This window comes from Pocillopora damicornis, chromosome 10 (assembly GCF_964200805.1).
Source record: "Pocillopora damicornis chromosome 10, jaPocDami1.2, whole genome shotgun sequence".
NCBI lineage: Eukaryota > Metazoa > Cnidaria > Anthozoa > Scleractinia > Pocilloporidae > Pocillopora > Pocillopora damicornis.
The window spans coordinates 14,854,425-14,872,428 of NC_142679.1; the positions used below are offsets into that span (position 1 = coordinate 14,854,425).

General features: G+C 36.8%; 2 protein-coding genes and 1 long non-coding RNA gene across 3 annotated transcripts; 1 reads left to right on the forward strand and 2 right to left on the reverse strand.

The window, feature by feature from the left end:
* Positions 1-1,809: 1,809 nt before the first annotated feature.
* Positions 1,810-4,795, reverse strand: LOC149039060 (uncharacterized). The gene is made up of 3 exons (XR_016180315.1): positions 4,669-4,795; positions 3,950-4,019; positions 1,810-2,219 (listed from the first exon to the last, which is right to left on the reverse strand). It is a non-coding gene; the product is annotated as an uncharacterized LOC149039060 (long non-coding RNA).
* Positions 2,412-18,004, forward strand: LOC149039061 (uncharacterized). The gene is made up of 2 exons (XM_089184453.1): positions 2,412-2,506; positions 15,788-18,004. The coding sequence occupies exon 2, from the start codon at positions 15,808-15,810 to the stop codon at positions 16,972-16,974; it is 1,167 nt and encodes a 388-aa protein (XP_089040579.1). The 5' UTR covers positions 2,412-2,506; positions 15,788-15,807; the 3' UTR covers positions 16,975-18,004.
* On the reverse strand, positions 5,273-6,109 carry LOC149039062 (uncharacterized). The gene is made up of 3 exons (XM_089184469.1): positions 6,051-6,109; positions 5,686-5,793; positions 5,273-5,506 (listed from the first exon to the last, which is right to left on the reverse strand). The coding sequence occupies exons 1-3, from the start codon at positions 6,092-6,094 to the stop codon at positions 5,380-5,382; spliced, it is 279 nt and encodes a 92-aa protein (XP_089040595.1). The 5' UTR covers positions 6,095-6,109; the 3' UTR covers positions 5,273-5,379.

Below are 18,004 nucleotides of genomic sequence, written 5' to 3' on the forward strand. Positions count from 1 at the left end.
AACCCACAATTCCTCTAATCGCTCTGACGAAGGGCTAACGCTCGAAACGTCAGCTTTTTTACTCTTTACGGTGGCTAATTTACGTTTTCAACCCAGTTGTTAACACTAAATTACCATTAATGGACTGTGCTCGGCAACTTTTGAGCAACTTTTAGCGTTTTCAGCAACTTTTTGTACTGCGAGCAACCTGGTGCAACTTTTGCCTTCCTTGAGGCTTCAGTCATGATAAGATGCAACAATGCAAAGAGGCTGTAAACTTTAAAGTTTACAACCTCTTTGCATTGTTGTATCTTATCATGATAAGATAAGATAAACGCTGTAAACTGGATCACTGTCCAAAGTGTATAGTCAGCACCATGATGTCTATAGCAAACATTGTGATGTTTACTCATTAGAAACGTCATTAAAAAATACTTTCTATTATTAGTTACGTTGAGCTTAAAAATTATATTGATCACAACAAATGATGTTAAATTACAAATGCAACGTCATGTTTTGAGTAGTAATCTAGAACAAAATGACTATCAAAAGTAAGCAACTTTTTTAAATTTGGGTGGCAACTTTTGAGCAACTTTAGAGCAAACTTTTGGGTTTATTGTCAAGCAACTTTTCCTGGATTTACTAGCACAATCTATTCGCGACTAATCCGCATCTCTCTTTAAAGTATCATGATCCTCAATATGCACCACCAAGACAATTGTTTTTGTAGCTTAAGGTTATTTTTTTTTAGACTGTCCGAGCTGGGCTCATGACAGTTCACCCCTACCTGAAAAACAGCTTGCATCCAATGTCACCGTAAAATTCGGACAGTATGATGACACAGACGACTGGTATGCCTACGTATCTTGGAGTCCAATCAATGGTGCGTAACTAGCTTATTACCTGTACTTTATTATTTCAAACAACACAAACAGCAATATATGATGAATCAATAGGAAAAAAAACTAACAAAAGCAAACAAACAAAAAAGCAAAAAGAAAAGAAAAAAAACGCAGAGATGTGTTTCTCAAAGCTCTCTCATTTCTTGGAGTTAAACGTATTATACCGTGCAAAAGCGTAGGAAAAATGTGGTACTCCAAGACCGATTTATCGACTGTGCTTTGTCATGTCAAAGTGACCTTTCTGCAAAAGCCGAATCATCATGGTTTCCTGAAAATCTCAAAGAACCGTGGTAACGAAGTATGGGTATGGAGAGAGTGTCATTTCAGAAATTAAAATTTTAAAAGGTTGGAGCACAAATAACAACAGCTGGAAATGTATATGTTAAGCTTCGGCTTTCAACTGCTAAAAGCTTCATGTGCGCATGTATTTAACATTCAGACAACATTTTATTAAAATCAACTGTGCATGTAGAGCATCCAATCGATCCCTGTTACCTGAACATTGGACAACCTTTGTTTGCGGGGTGTAGGAAACCTTCACCATTTTTGTCTTTAAGGGTGCACTTAGTTTTTTCAACATAGGAATCTCAAACTTGGAACGAAAAGAGCATTTGATGAATAAATGATTGAATGAGTGAACTGATAAATAAATTAATCATAACCATTACGATTTCTTCAAATGTGATTGGTGCATCAGCTGCTTTATATATCACTAATCACTCTGTACAGCTGTAATCGGATATTGTAATCGGACAGTTAGCTATAATCGATCGCTTCGCGGTCGTCCGATTTTATTAATCACTTGTATGATAACAGACCGAATTGGACGACACGACATCCTCTTACCATTATTAATATATTGAGTAATTAACAAAGAAGTGAAAGTGATTACTCCTCATAAAATCAGTGAGGCTTGGTAGACGTTTTTGCTTTAGAGGAGTAGTCGTGGAAGGAATATTTTTTTATTTTGTTGGCATCAGGACCTATCGGCATAGATACCAGTAACAAAAAGCGACGAGTTTGTCTCGTTCTCAAAAGCAAGCGATAAAGCGAAAGTGATTTACGAGTCGTTTATTGCTGGTTGTGTCGCACTTGCATTTTTTATCGTATTAATCTCTCCGGGATTGTTATTGTTATGAATTCTAGCAACATTCTCCTCACTATGGTCTCTGCCCTGAATGTCAGCTGACTTTGGCATCGTCCAGAATTTGTTGAGGATGGAGTCCGTCTCCCCGGTAAACAACAGAAAGATCTTCACGTTTTATTGAACTCTCACCCTGTCTTGAAGTTTCCTTAAATTAGCATTCCCCTCACCAGTATTCTGCGTGACGATGGGTTCTGAGGGTGGAATGAAAAGTAACAGATTTATCCGTGTGTGAAACGAGATGCAGGATAATTAGAATTAAAAGTATGTCTTGAGGTTGGTAAAAGTTGCCTCAAGGTTTAACTCTAGTCTCCTGTCGATATCCATATATGGTGCTGTTACAACTTTTCCGCTTAATTACGATAAGAAGTGGTTTTATAGTGACTAAAATCTTTGCCCGAACCCATTACTTTACAAGGCAGCGGGGTTCCTTTGAGCTTGCAGCTTGGACGAACAGAAAACTTTCACAAATAGAGCTCTGGTAGGTTATCACTTTTTGGTATTTTTATATCGAAACTTTTAAGTTGTGGTGCAACTAAGAACATTGCATTTAGAAAGTAATTAAGTTTGATCGCAAAAATCTAAGTGTTCGAGGCAGAGTTGTGATCGCCCCAAATGTCTAATATTTGAACGAAAACAAGATTTTATGTTACAATTTAATAAATTAAATTCTGGGCTAATTACCGTTGCTTATACCAAAATACTCAAAACTGTCCCGTGAAAAATTCAACTTCAAAGTCGACCGTATTTTATCACTTTGTCGCTATAATTTTCATTTACATACACCTCATCTCGCAGGTTTTTATGTGAATAGATTTAATTGTGATCAGTGTCTGGAGAAGTTTCTAAAATGAAGCTATCACGTAAAAAAAAATTGCGGAACAAAACGAAAAACAAACAAAAACACAAAAAGGTGAGGTTTTTCAGAATTAGATCATTTGGACAAAACGCAACGAACGAAGGAACAAAGATAACTTTCCAGTGAGTAATATATCAGAATTAAACGTAAAGGCTTGATCTGCTAATCTGTTGTAACACGTCTCCACGCATGATATGCTTTCTTTGTTTTTTTTTTATTCGCGAAATCATGCAGTGATCACGTCAATCTATTTCTGAGGAATTCAGTAAGAAATATGCTTTTGTAACAGGACTATATTTTTGCCGCTGAACTGTGAGCTCGAAAAGAGCTCTCGTTATTTGAATCGTCTAAGTTGCTTCCTCAACCTACCCTAAAAGGGTTTTTGATGGTTAACTTTGCGTGTGCAGGCTGGAGATTAAGACAAGGTCTCGCTCTGGCTCACTTGTGGCTAACCCTTTCTCTCCAAGAATTAATTATGCGCTTTAACTTCTTAAAACATCAATAAACTATCCAGCTTGAAGCTGTTGAGAATAAAGCTGTTTGTAGAAAGGTTTACGGAAAAGCGCTTAAGTGCACGGGATAACTCCGAATGGCGTTAGGGATAGTTTTAATGTCAAGGTTTCTAGACCAAACAAAAACAGAAACTTTCCAAACATACAGAAGTAAGTCTTAAGTTGTTCTACATACAAGCAAATTAAATGTGGTGCCTGAAGATTCCACCATGTCACTCTGTTCACTTACAGACACTTAGGGAATACATGTACACTGCTCTCATACGGGTAAAAAGATCATTAAAAAAACCATCTAACTCTGGTTCATAACCAAGTTGAGAGTCATTCTTAATCAGTAATTAAACTTGCAGTTACTGATCAGCTGGAAAGATCGATCAAGAAAAAAGTCTTTTCTCTGCAGAAAATTTGGAGAGTTCAAAGTTAAATCACTCAAAATATTCACCAACTCCAGGAGTCAACTCTTGATGATTAGAGACACCTATAAAGCCAATACAGTCACATGAAAGCATTTCCTTGATGGTCAGTCAGTTAATATTTATTACATAATTTGTACCTTCCTACTTATTCTGATTCTTCACAACACCTCACCAGATTCCAGTGTTGTTGGATTTCAACAGAATTTGCTGTAAACAAAAAAGTAGAACAAATAATATTGTCAAGTATGATTAAAAATTATGTTTTTTTTCGTGGGCATATCTCTAGCCTTTGAAATGTAAACTTAAGTTGTCGTCATCAAAGGTGAAAACCGAGAACTCATTTTGAAAACTCTCTTGTGATCAATTCAGCCAAAATCTATTTTCTGCTGTATATGTAAAAAGACATCCGTTGACGTATAGCTCTTATTTTCTCTCATTAATTCGAAACTTACATGCATTGTAGCTTAGTTAATAAATTCACTTTGTCGAAGCTCATAGGACCCACAGCGCTCTCATTTCAATTTCGCCTAGAAGATTGTTGTATTTGAGATAACAGTTGAATTCATAACCTTGGATCGAACGTACCACGATATTTAAATTTGATAAACAAACAAATGTTATGTTTACGCTATGGGAAAGGTTACACATTGGGGTTTATGAATTTTAATCACATCCTATACTGATACGAATGAAACTTTCCCAAACATACTAAAAAAGTTTTAATCCCTAATTTAATAAACGAAAAAATTCATTTTCCTTCAATCAAACACGCTCAATTTGGATGTACGCAGCAGTGAATTCGCAACTAGAGCAAATTAGAGCCAATTTCTGGAAAACAACGCGAACCAACACTCACCTCAGCTGTAAACCTGACATCTGCGAGAAAACAGCGTTTTCTGAAAAATTTAGGCTAGAAATCGATCTTAGCTTCCTCGAAAACGTAAACGCTCTATCGAACAGCCGCCATGTTTCTAGTCTTCGATGGAATATATTTTGAAACCCTGCTGGGGGTCTAGAAACAAGGTAAAACCCAGGCCTTAACTGCTTGAGTAGTCCCAGCATAAGTAGTACTGGCAACTAATTCGGTGAAGTGATTTCAGCCATTTTGTAAAAGATGGCTTCCTATCGTCCGTGTTGCATAAGAATAATAAGGCAAGTAAGAATTCCTGGATGGGCAAAAAAGCACGTTGTTCGAAGGCATTTTCCGCCCAAACCTGAAGGAAGGATGTCTATATTTAGCAACGTATATTCACCAAACTTTTTCTTCCGAATAGCCGTAAACATTCTACGTTCAGGACAAATGCAAGGAGAAATCCATGGTAATTGCTTGAGGTATCGCATCATGTTCAATAACATAGTGGGAACCTCAGTAAATGGAAATCCAACCAAATGTATTAGGGTCGTTTGCACCACTAGAAAATGTCTGGATGCCATTTGTCAAAGAACTTTGCCCAAAGAAATCAAAACCATCTATCCTATTGAAAGCGAAAGTCCTCAGAGATATTAAACTGATATTCTACTGGGTAGAGTCGACAGTAAAAAGGTGAAAACTAAAATGGATTTGTACTCAACTCAGGATAATTACCTCTAGTAATCGTCCTTGTCTCCTGCAAATGATTTTGTGTTTGACCTTCCCTGGCTTTTTTTTCCTTTTTTCACCATCCTTCAGGCTTCTCAAGTAAGTTAAAAATAGCTAAAGAAACAATAAAATTTAGTTTGGATGTTTTGGATGTTATGGTTATTACTATACATGTATCAAGCTGCATATAACGCTATTATAGTGAAAATGCTAAATACATGTAACACTGTACCTTTTCAATGCTCGAAAATGAAAAATAACAATTTTTACATTTGACAAGGTAATTATTATTAACCTTTGAGTTGAGCGGGGGACCATGGACATTGTTCAGCTCCACCGTAGTCATTGTTAATAGCTTCTGCTACTGTGGCAAATGCCTCCTTATTTCTTGCTGAGTTGGTGCTAGAGATAAATAAATAAAGATTTTATTAAATACCGGTAAATAGAAAAAATAAATAAAGCAATACTAACAGTGTAACTCAGTTACACATACATGCAAGTCCAGAACAAAGAACATACACCTGTACATGTGAAATAGAGAGCTTCATAGCCAATTTCATCACAAACTTGATGGCACTTAAGACATACGCAAACGTGAAGCCTTGTAAAAATTGATTTGCAAAGCAAGATTGCCAGCAAACACAAAATAGCAACATTACCTTTCTTCAAGATAAAAACCTTGGAAACTTGCATCGTCTTCCATTAAGCAATTATAAATTCTTCGGAATTCAGTCTGAAAAATGGAAGTTACAAGAAAATGTTTAGCAATAAGCAATTAAAGAAAAATAATTACCAAAATCTGAAACAAACGAAATAAAAAAAATCTCTAGAAGCTATATTTAATCGCCCATAAGTTGGGCACATATAGCCTGCGTTGCAGACGAACTAAACCCCGGTATAGTCCACCTGCGAACCAGCGACCAAAAGCTTGTTCCGCCCACAAGATGTCTTGAAGATTTACATTTTAGGCAGTTTGCTAACTGCTGTTTTGTCGTTTACACAAATCAACTCAGTTTGTCAACACGAGTCTGCCAACTAAACAAGCGTGCACAAGGTCAATCTATACAGACGTAGGTTTTACTTTATACTCACCCGACACCTTGAGGGTACGTGGAGCTTTGAGTTGCTTTTCTTCGATTTCTCTTTCTTGTTTGCAGATCTTGGAACTTTGCAGCGTTTCCTTCATCGCGCTCTTTCAGTTTCTCCCTTAAAGCTTGATTTTCTTTTAAAGAATCATCCAGCAGCAAAGCATATTTGTCGGAGAGGCTGACGTTATCAAATGACGTTTTTTTTTATGTATCGCAACTCGTGAATGAAAATCATTTGGCGCACTTTTCATGGAATTATCTCTATGTTCTTGATCGAAATTACAGAGGCAAGGAAAATGGTGAGCCAATTAGTTACCTTTTTCTATCAGAGATCCAGACTTCTAAAACTTTATACCTGAAAATTCTATAACCTGATGGCATTCTAGAAAATATTACGGCAATAGTCACAAAACGAGAAAGACAAACGTTTTTGGTACTTAATAACTTTCTTTTAGAATAGTTACTTTGATTGAATTCAAAAATAAAATGATAGTTTATTGTGAGGTATTTCCAGGACTGAAGAAAACAATCACTGAGCTATTTCGCATTTGCTGAGTTAAATGAGAAAGAAAGAAAGAAATCACTGAACTTGCGAGAAACCAGCTGGGAAATTATGCTAAAAGTTATAACTTGCTTGTACAATTGCGAACTTTATCCGAAATTGCACCAAATCTTTTGGCTACATCTTGGCTACAAACATTGTCAATGATAGAAAATAATCCTGACCAGCCCGTGGTACTCTCCAAATTGCATGAAATTCAACTCCCACCAGTAATATTTTAGTTATGAGTTTGTTTCTTCTTTGGGATAGATAATACGATTTTATTTCTTGAAATTCCTGAATATTTTAGCCAAGCAATTAACTAATTCCCTACCTCTTGTGTCAAATTTTTTCGCTTTCAAGAAAAGAAACCGATATTTGTTTCATAGAGTTTCAGGATGATATTCGTATCTCCAGTAACAGTGATGAGTAAATCTGATAGGTTAATATTAGTTTCAACCCCAGACCTCTACCGACTGAAGGCTCCGTCCATCTTGACGTTCATAACATTGACGATTGCGAATTTTTGGAAAAACTTAGAATAATGAATCCACTGTGCCCGAATTGTAAAGACATTCTTGAACAAGTTACTATTTCTTCTGAGAGAGATAACCACGTTATTCAAATGCATTACTCTTCTGAACGTGTTCAAAACAAATCTACATTCACCAACAACATTCAACTACACTTCTTCTTCTAAGAAGTTGTCGACAAGCTTCGCTCCGGAGTACTAGAAAAAGCGACCCATCGCCGTCGCTTGAATTACTTCTACAAGTTCGATTTCATTGTGGGGAACTTTCCAAATCGACAATCTGCACAACTAGGGAGTGCCCAAATCACCGTTGTCGTTGACTTTTACCCGAAAGGGTAGTGACCATGTACCCAGCTAATTATCCACGCTACCTGTAAAATGAATAAATAGTCATCTCAAACTGGTAGATCAACTAACAAAGCTCACCTCCGAGCTTCTTCGCAGAAAATGTGATTTAGGAAGAGCAAATCAAAGGACTGGCCTGAATTATTGGGAGCTTTGTTAAATATAAGCTACATTTTTGGCATCGGGTATGAGAAACGAACATAGCTATGTCTTTCTGATGGCACTTAGATATTTGTCTTGAGCAGCAAAAGGACTTAGTGGTCCAGCTGTTGAAAGGGACCAAAGGAGTGTTAATGTCATGAGTGTGTTAGTGATTACAACTGTAGTTATGCAAGTTTAAAGCTGTAAAAAAGAATTCTATAAGAGCTATAACGATAAATAATTGATTTTATTGCAGCAATGTTCGTGATTATAGTTGTAATATTGTAGTAGTAGTTTTATATGTAGTTGTTCACGTGACTAGTCTTTGTAATTCATGAAAACGACATCGACTGCAATTTGCAATTAGTTAATATGACTTGAAATGACACACAAATGCAGCATAAAATTTTCCAACTGAAGAATATGATCTTTGTTTTCAATTAATTGAAAGGTTATCAGGGCAACAAATTGCACAACTCCTGATGTAAGCAAAAGGCGAAAAAGCAATGATCTCCCTCTAAAATCGTTCACTTAGACGTCGAAATAACCTCTCGTCACATATTTCCCACTAGCAACTTGCAATGTTTTCTCCCAGAGATCCCAGAAATCTTTGGGCAAACACATGGATCCGATTAGTCATTCATTGACTAACGTATCACGTATTCTAGCCAAACGTGGTCCAATTTCTTGCAGTAGAACAAGTCTCCACGTGATCTTTCCAAACTAATACAATTATTCAAGGAAAACACTGACTGTCCAGCTAACTTTCAGTAGTTGGAATTCTTGGTTAAAATTGTGACTGTGTTGGAAACTTTAGAGCTTCGTTATTTTCCATTTTTGATTACCTACCGCAGAGACGAATTGCCAAGTACCAAAATGAACCTGCACATGCCCATGCCTAGGTTCCATAACGTATAGCTCCATTGTCGAGTGGATGAAACTGTTAGTTATAGTAAATATTATATGTGTGGAGCTTAATCATTAACATGCAAATTTGAACTAGTGCAATTCAAATATTGATAGTCTGTTGAGTTACCTTGTATAAATCTTGGAAGAGCTTCTGAATCTCTTTACTTTCGTGTATGTTTTTAATCGTGGGTTTTCCTTTGGGGAATATGGATGGAACAAAGTTGTACTGACATCTAAATCCCAGAGATGTGAAATTCATTTCTGGTTTAGAATTTTGATCTTATTCAGAGCAAGAGTTACTTTTTCAAACGGACACTTCTACTCAAGATTGATTATCTTCCCCCACTGGTAAAGTCCAAACTTTCTTCCAAAAAATTCAACATGAATCTCGAATGGATGACTAAACCTTTTAGTCAATGTCTTAAGTCCTCTAATCGCTAAGTGACCGTGATAGCAGTTTCCTATATCATGAAAACATGATGCAATTTGTCTATCTGTAAAGAAAGAATCAAGTTGTGAAACTGGATTAACTTTAGATGAGGCCAATTTTGAGTCGCACACAACACAACAAGAAATTAAAACGCAGAGAAGCTACGAAGATGTTTAAACCTGGAGCTAACAGCTTTTTAATGCGTTCTATACACTCTGTTTGACAGATACAATTGAGTGTGTTCTTTACCTTTACTGATAGCTTCTCCAAAAATATATTTCCAGCCCTCCAATGTATTCAAAACTTTTGTATTGTGTTTCTTTTCAAACTTTCCCGCAAGACACAACACGATCTACTCTAAGTTTTTGAGCTTTTTTGGGAATTAATGAAGAAGCTATCCTCGTAGTTATGAATACTAATGAACTAGTGGTGAAAATAAGGCCCGAAAAAAATTCAAGTAGAACGGTCAATGATGCTGTAGAATTGTACTATCACAAACATATTTTATTCTTTTTTGTTACAAATTTGGATCTTGTCGCATAGTAGCTATTTCCTGCGAACGTTATTTAACGCACTTTCATTTAACAACTGTTGAAGTGACGGTCTTTCTTCCATCCTTTCGGTTGTTATTCACATATTGCAAAATTTGTCTGGCTTTAGCTTGATGCAAAAGAGGAAGCAACGTTCAATTTTCAGTTAGTTCATCAGAATTTCTAGGAATAATTCTTGGCCAAAACGAAGGAGTAAAAAAGTGTTTTGGGTTACAGATACACTCGCCTAAAGAGGCGAAGTGATAGCTTTAAAGCCTTATATTCACCGTGTTCCTAATGAATGATGGTGTGTAAAATATCTTTCCGCAACAAGCTCGAAAAAAGGTTCGTTCGGAAGTGGCAAAATTCTGAGAAACTATGTGGGATATCCAAAGATTTTTCCGAGAGCTCGGTCGAGTGGAACATGGCCTTTTTAATAGATTAATTTCATGAAAGCATGAATAAAATGTGTATAATTGTTGCACTGAATGTATTGTATGAACATAATAAGACTTCAATCGACGTTTCTGGATGGCAAGTTAGTTCTTTATCATTTTATTGAGAAACGTTTCCTGAACACTACTTTTAAAATCATGAATATCATGTCCAGGGGTAATTTGGGTAGAGTCTAAGGGAATACCATATATGGTAAGGGTGACCACGAGGATGCATTGGCATGATTGGCTGGGACACACAAGCTAGCTCCACTTTACCATGACAATCAATAACCATTGGACATTCTCGTTTGATTCTGACACCTTGATTGTTGAACCATCAATCAGATGCGATTAGAAACAACGGATCTTAATTCGGTGATCAAAGCTCTCCATCACGCATGGACAATGTGTTGTATTCACTTTACCTTTCGGACCATTTATCATTCTAGCTATTTCCGTGATTATCATCCCACTTTTTGCTTCATATTTAAATGTGATAAAACAAACTATCTGGACTTACTCCAGTAAGGCCTTATTTTCACTACTACTTCAGTAGTCATATCTGCGAGGATCGCTTCTATATTCGTTTCTTCAACCGCAGTGCACCGAATCATTTTTAACTCGTGAATTGCGCGCATGCGCAAGAGCGAGTTATAGCTACCATGTGGGGAATGGCATTCGCTCGCTCGCTCGCTCGCTCGATTGGTCGATTCCTGTAAACTTTTTTTAGATTTTAGGCTTTTGAGTGCATTTGATAGTTTTTAGCGAACAATAAACAGAAGAAATGGCGACCTTTGTTGCTAAGAATAGTGGTGGGGTGAAAAAGAAGCCAATGGTAATCTTAAAAGAGTTTTTTTTTTCGTTTTAGTTTCAACAAGCGGCGCCAGCGACTGGCAGGCATGCAAGGATTCACACTGAAATAACAGAACAACCTTCGTTTTTCATAAAATTGTAATTTACAATCCTTGAACTCGAAAACAATCCGAAGATTCATTGAAAATATTACTTACTGCGAAGCGCTCGGAGTTTAAAGATGTTCAAAAGCTTTTTCTGTTATGGCGTGAGATTGAGGACAAAATTGATCATTACGTTTCGTCGCGTGTGTTTTTCCTGTGTGAAGCAACAAAAGATGCCGGCGACTGACGAAATTACAAGTTAACACGAAAATCAGATAACACTTAAACAAAAAATTTTAGCTACCGATTTTCAGTGAATTTTTAAAGAACAATTTTCTTTTAAGTTTCAAGACAATTTGAAGATTCAACATACATACAACGTACTAAAATGCGAAAGTTACGCACCACAAAATTGATAAATAGGCCTGAAATGAAATTCTATCTTGTTATTGATTATACGTTACCTAGCACGTGACTTAAATCTACCCAGGCGGAGATCCAAAATGACGGTGGCAGGCTTGGCTCAGTTATATCACTCAATTTGTCTGATTTGATAAAGAGGGAATCGTTAATGTTTTCATTGAGACAGTATTGCCTTGATTTTCTAATATTTACAATGAAAGACAGTAAATTTCACTTTTCACCCACATTTACTTCCAACCTTTTCTTTTGAACCAGAAACAAAAATGATAGACGTTTAAAACACATGACATCATCCACCTTGTCAAATGTAATAGCATGATCATTTCAATTGTAATGCCTTCTTATCCCAACGTTACTTTGTTTCTTTGCTACATTAGCGAATACTGAACTACTGCTCGTACTCTAGATATGACAATCAACCACCAAATTTCCTAAACCAGATAACATTATACATCATGTGTCAAAATCATGTGTCAATTCACGAGTTTGCTCACAGAGCACTTTGATTATGTATTTACAGTCAAGTATTCACCACTTGGAGGGTTTATTTGTAAGTATTGTAAAGTATGTTCAGTAAAAGTTCACAGATAACGTCAAATTGAGTGCAAAGTCAGAGCAAAAAAGAGTCAAATGGGTTTGAAAAACAAACAGATCCGTGACCTTCAAATGTGTCTGCATTCGTACGTCATTAATCATATGTAAATCCACTTCTGCCTTAGGATCCAGAATCACTACTCTTATCTTGAAAATTGATGCCTAGATGATCTGGACAGCCCTCTGCTTCACCATGTCTCTAGTCAAATTTCTCATTAGCCAAGAGTTTAATAACGATTTCAATTTCTCCGAGAAAGAACTTAGCAAGGTCCTTCGTATTGTCTATGTCCAGAAAAATATTCAAAGCACGCGCTAGAAGGCTAGAAAATTACAAAAAGAAGCATTTTACCATGAAATTAATCGCACAAACTCAAACTAAAATCTTAAAAATGCAAAGATGTATGACCCTATAGAACTCGCAGAAATATCATAAATGCTGTGTTAAAGTTTAATTTTTTGGGACCTGAGATAATTTCTTCAGGACTTGCCTTTGCCAAGAAAAGATATGAGCAACGCCAAAACATACCCTTAGCCGTCAGAATGTTCTCTTTGATTTACGATTGTCAAGTAAAACTGGTATTAACTCCGGAATTTTTATAACCACAACTAGAAATGTTTCATCTAAGACTCACTGAATTCTTACAAAAGAAGGTATATTCCATGCCACATTAACAGCGTCTGTTTAAGGAATAATCGATCCCTGAGTTCTCCTCCTTCTCCAGTTCATTTTAAGTAAAACATTCGAGCAAAGTCTCGAAAGTCATTTGATTCCTTAAAGTGTCGCTAGCATTACGCGCGGAAATAGCGCCATTACCTATTCTAGTTATAGAGCAGCAGACCCTTCTCGATCAAAAACACATTCTTCTAGTAGTTTTCACTATCGAAGTAATGGCGTCCATGACTGAAGGCAAACGTCAGTTGTCTTGTTTGGCCACTAAAGTGATAGCTATCCAATGTGAACTTGCGAACAATCATCTAAATAAATTTTCTTATGTTTCTGATGCTCAGGGGAAGAAACGTCACACAATAAAATCTTATTTTACATACGGATCAGCTTTCAGAGCCGCTATTTCAATGTCGAGGGAAGAAAAACTACGGAATTAGAAATAGCCCTTTTCTCGAAACAGAGAACCCACAATGTTGACACCTTCCAAAAAGTCTACGTATTGGAGGACTCTCGTCTTTGGGAGATAAAGCTTTATTAATCCTAAAAATATTTCAATCTACTCAGCGAACACGAGTAGAACTGGTAATCAATCAATGCAATCGGTTGATTTAACTTCGCATGCGTAGCAGGGAATGCACGCCTAAGAAACGAGCTCGAACGAATTTTCGGCTATCGATAGGATAAAAATAAAGAAAAATAAATTCTTTTTGTCAGTGTTTCATAAAAATAATAAAGCAAGTAAAAATTACTTGAAGGGTAAAGAGGCACGTTTTTCGAAGGCATTTTCCTCTCAAAGCTACCGGAATGGCGTCTATATTTAGCAACGCATTTTCACTGAAGTTTTTCTTCGAGTGAGAAATTCAGCAAATGGAAGCCCAAGCAAGTGTATTAGAGTTGCTTGCACCACTAGAAAATGTCCGAATGCCACTTGTAGAAGGACTTTGCCCATAGAAATCAAAACCATCTATCCTATTTAAAGCCCACTTTGTCATATCACATTGAGAGCGAAAGTCCTCAGAGATGTTAAACTGATTTATTGCACCCATTTTGAAATCACTGGTGGTCCCTGTTATCTGATTAGCTCTAATTGGTGCAATTTATTCACAAATCACACTATTTTTTTGCTTTAAATCGCATTTTTTTCCCAGCCAATGAAGAGGCTATCTTCAATCAGATTTCAAGGCTTGTTTAAAGTAACCAATCAAATTGCAGGAAAATGAAAGACAAAGAGTATCATATGGAAAATTTTGCAACTTTTGCTTCTAAAACTCATTTTTCGCCCTCAAAAACTGAATGAATTTAATCTCAAACCGGCTCAGTACTGCATCAACAAGATATTTGAACTGACCAAGTCCTGTATTTGGGCGATTTCAAAATGGGTGTAATAAAATGGTAATTGAACCTCGTGTTGTGCAATTTTGTTTTGAGATCATACTTGTGATTTCAAATCGAACTCGCGCTGCGCGCTTGTCCGATTTTGAAATCACGCGTATGATTTCAGCCCAAATTGCACTTCACTCAGTTCAATTACCATTATGAACCACTGGGTAAAGTCGACAATAAAAAGAGAAGAACACTAAGAGGATAGAACTCTATCAATGAGAACCTGTATCATGACTGAGCTTTTGGCAGAAGATTGGGGAAAAGTGCAGTGTTAAACTAGTTGCAATATATGTATAAAACTATGATGGAACTTCGTGATAGCGGGTGTTATAAGGCTTCAAACAGTTTTATTACAATCAGCTACTTCCTCGAACTGAGGTTTCTAGTATAGTAATTCCTGCTTCTATGATTGAAACTTGGATTGTGATTAGGGCTGTGAAACAGGCTGATGAGAACCGCGACAAATGAGAATGTAGATAGGATTCTTACTGCAGCAATTTCCAAAAATATAGCTGTTTTTTAGATGCAGTTGTTCATTTGACTGTGATTTTAAATACAATCTGGACTGCATTTGTGTTTGTGATTCCCGAATAGGACTTATAACTGGATGTTCCCAAACTCAGTCAAACGCGATCATCATCAAAGTACATTATCATACGTGTCCATGAATTGAACGCAAGAAACCTCCAAACTTTCCCTTAATAATTTGACTGAAGTACCATGTAAATAAAGCCTAATTTCGTGTTGCACAATTCTTTCAACCTGGGTTTTTCAAACTGATGTCATCTGTGAATCACAACACATAAGTTGGTATGTCTACTCGACTTTAAATAGTTAGAATTATTTTTTAAAATTTGTCTCTTTCTATTGTCGGAAAGCATTAGAGCTTAACAACTTCCATTTTTCGTAGAGTACTAAAGGAACCTCCAGGTTAGGAATTCCGATTTCTTTCATTTCTTAACAACATTGTGTGGTCTTTCCATACATGTAACTTCTCTTTGAAATTAAACGTGGTCATAGGATGTCGTTGATGGTATCCCTGTCGACAGACATGGTGAAAGAGCGACTCTTTATATGCTCAGTCCCTTTTTACGCTCTGTACCACTTAGAGCAGTATGGCAAAATCAACAGCATTAGTCTTCTTAATCCAGGGGTGTAGCCAGGTTTTTCAAAGGAAGGGGGGGTCATACTCTGTCAAACAGTGGGTAATCATCAGATCGTCATGTCCGCCTCCTCGCCCGAGATGTCACGGGCACCTCAGGACTCCCCCCTGCAACGCCCTTCTAATATGAATCTGTTAGCCTTGGTGGTCTGGTGCGGGTTTGCTCAGTAAAAATTGCGGAAACTTAAATTTTCAAATTAGTCAATAAAGTCAATCATCTTGTACTACCTCCACCGATGCAGCACCTCAGTTTCTTCAGAAGCTCACCTTCCCTGTACATGTAATGCATTGTTATTTTTTCTTGATATCCATTCTTAGACATTAAAGCTGGTAACAAGATGATCAGAGGAACGCTGAAACGCGACGCAGAGACTGTACAGGACCTCACCAGGCAAATCGAGTCTCTAAAGGAAAAAATCAAGGATAGGGACGAGACTCTGTCCAGGTTAGAGGTGGAATTAGAAGATTTACGGGCTATAAAGTATGGCCTACAGAATACCTTGGAGTCTAAGAACCAAGAAATCGAAGCTCTGAAGAACAAAGATTATACCGTGAAGAAAAGTTTGGAAACGAATTCACAAAATTTCGAACTCGAATGTAAGGATGTGAAAGATCAAAACGACGAGAACAACAAAGAAACAAAGGATTTGCAAATCTTATTTGAATCGAAGGATAAAGACACAGCAACCGTGTCGTTAGATAAAGAAATAACAGACTTGAAAAGGGAAGTTAAGGATTTGAAAGATCAAAACGACAAGAAGAACAAAGAAATCGAGGATTTGAAGATCTCATTGAAGTTGAAGGATGAACAAATAAAGGCCCTTAGAACGGAAGTCAAGGGTTTGAAAGAAGAAAACAAGAACATAAAGATTTCTTTGGAGGCTACCATCAGAGAGCTTCAAAATGAGGTGAAATCTTTCAAGCTTCAGACGGAAGTTTTAAAGAAGGAATGGGATGATGAGAAGGAAGCACGCAAGAAAAGCGAGGAAGGCAACGATGAAATGAAATCACAAATAGAGAAACTGTCGAAGGATATTCGGAAAATTAAGGAGAAACGCGACCAAAAAGAAGAAGACAAGAAATGCCTTGATTCAGTAGATGACGCTCGCATTTTTCTTGGTGAAATGTGTTCCCGAATGCAATCGATGATGTACCAGAAAGTTTTTCCAGACCTTCATCGTAAAGAATATTCTTATACAGTGAGATACATTAAAAAAGACATTAAAAGTGAAAAGGGGGACGATAAAGATCAGGCACAAGAGAGATGGGATGCATTGAAAAAGGAACTACAGTGGAATGACACCAAACATTCCAGAATACTGAAGGATATTAAAAAGAAAAGAAATTATAAGGTCCATCCCGATCTTACGAAGGAATTGCTTCTCGAATCAGCTGAAGTGATGCAAAAGGCAGGAGAACTGTGTGGCAGAATGTCTTTGTCTAATATCCATGAAATAATAAACATGTGGGACCTTCTAAATAGTGGAAAAGTAGTAGTGGAGTAAGAGTAGTGGAAAGTTCAAGCATGTGCTTAACACATACACGTATGTACAATTAGAATAACTGACTGTTTTGATGTTTAGTCCAGCCTAAGCGTTGGACTAGCCGAAATATCTTGTTGGCAACAATTGTGAGAGTGACAAAGTTTCAAAGTGTTAACACGGCGTTTGAATCTCATCGGTGAAATTCGCTCAAACGGTAGTGTTTAAAAAGGTTTCAAAACATATTCAATTGACAAGATATATGTAGAATATAGCATGAAATAGTATAATGCTGGCATGTTAGTCAAGATTCTACCGCAACTGGTGCAAGCTGGGCATCGCGCAAAATGTTAGCAATAAACGGACGATCTGCACCAAAATCCATCTCCGAGAATCAACAGAGTATGGGTGGCCAATCGAAATCGAAACGTAATACACTCGAAATCTCACCGAAAGCTTAAAGTAGAACGGTTAATGATGCTGTAGAATTGAGATTTCTCAAACATATTTTATTACTTTTTGTTACAAATTTGGTTCTTGTCGCTTATCTACTGCGAACGTTATTCAACGCACTTTCATTTTACACCTGTTGATGTCAAAGTCTTTCTTCAATTTTCTTTAGGCTGTTATTTACATATTGCAAAATTTGTCTGGCTCAAGCTCGATGCAAAAGGGGAAACAAAGTTAAATTTTCAGTTAGTTCATCAGAATTTATAGGAATAGTTCTTGGCCAAAACGAAGGAGTTGTATGCAGCATAGCGTCTCCTTCAGGCCGCTATCTCGGTCTTCCTGCTTTCGCTTTATACATATGGTGTATTTATTGGTGTTTAAAAGTTATTTTTGGTTACAGACACGCTCGCCTAAAGAGGCGAAATGATAGCTTTAAAGCCTTATATTCACTTTGTTCCTAGGTTCGTTCAGAGGAGCAAAACTCTGATAAACTATGAAGGATATATAAAGATTTTACCGAGAGTTCGGTTGAGAGGAACGTCGCCTTTTTAAGAGATTAATTTCATGAATGTGTGAATAAAATGTGCATAATTATTGTACTAAA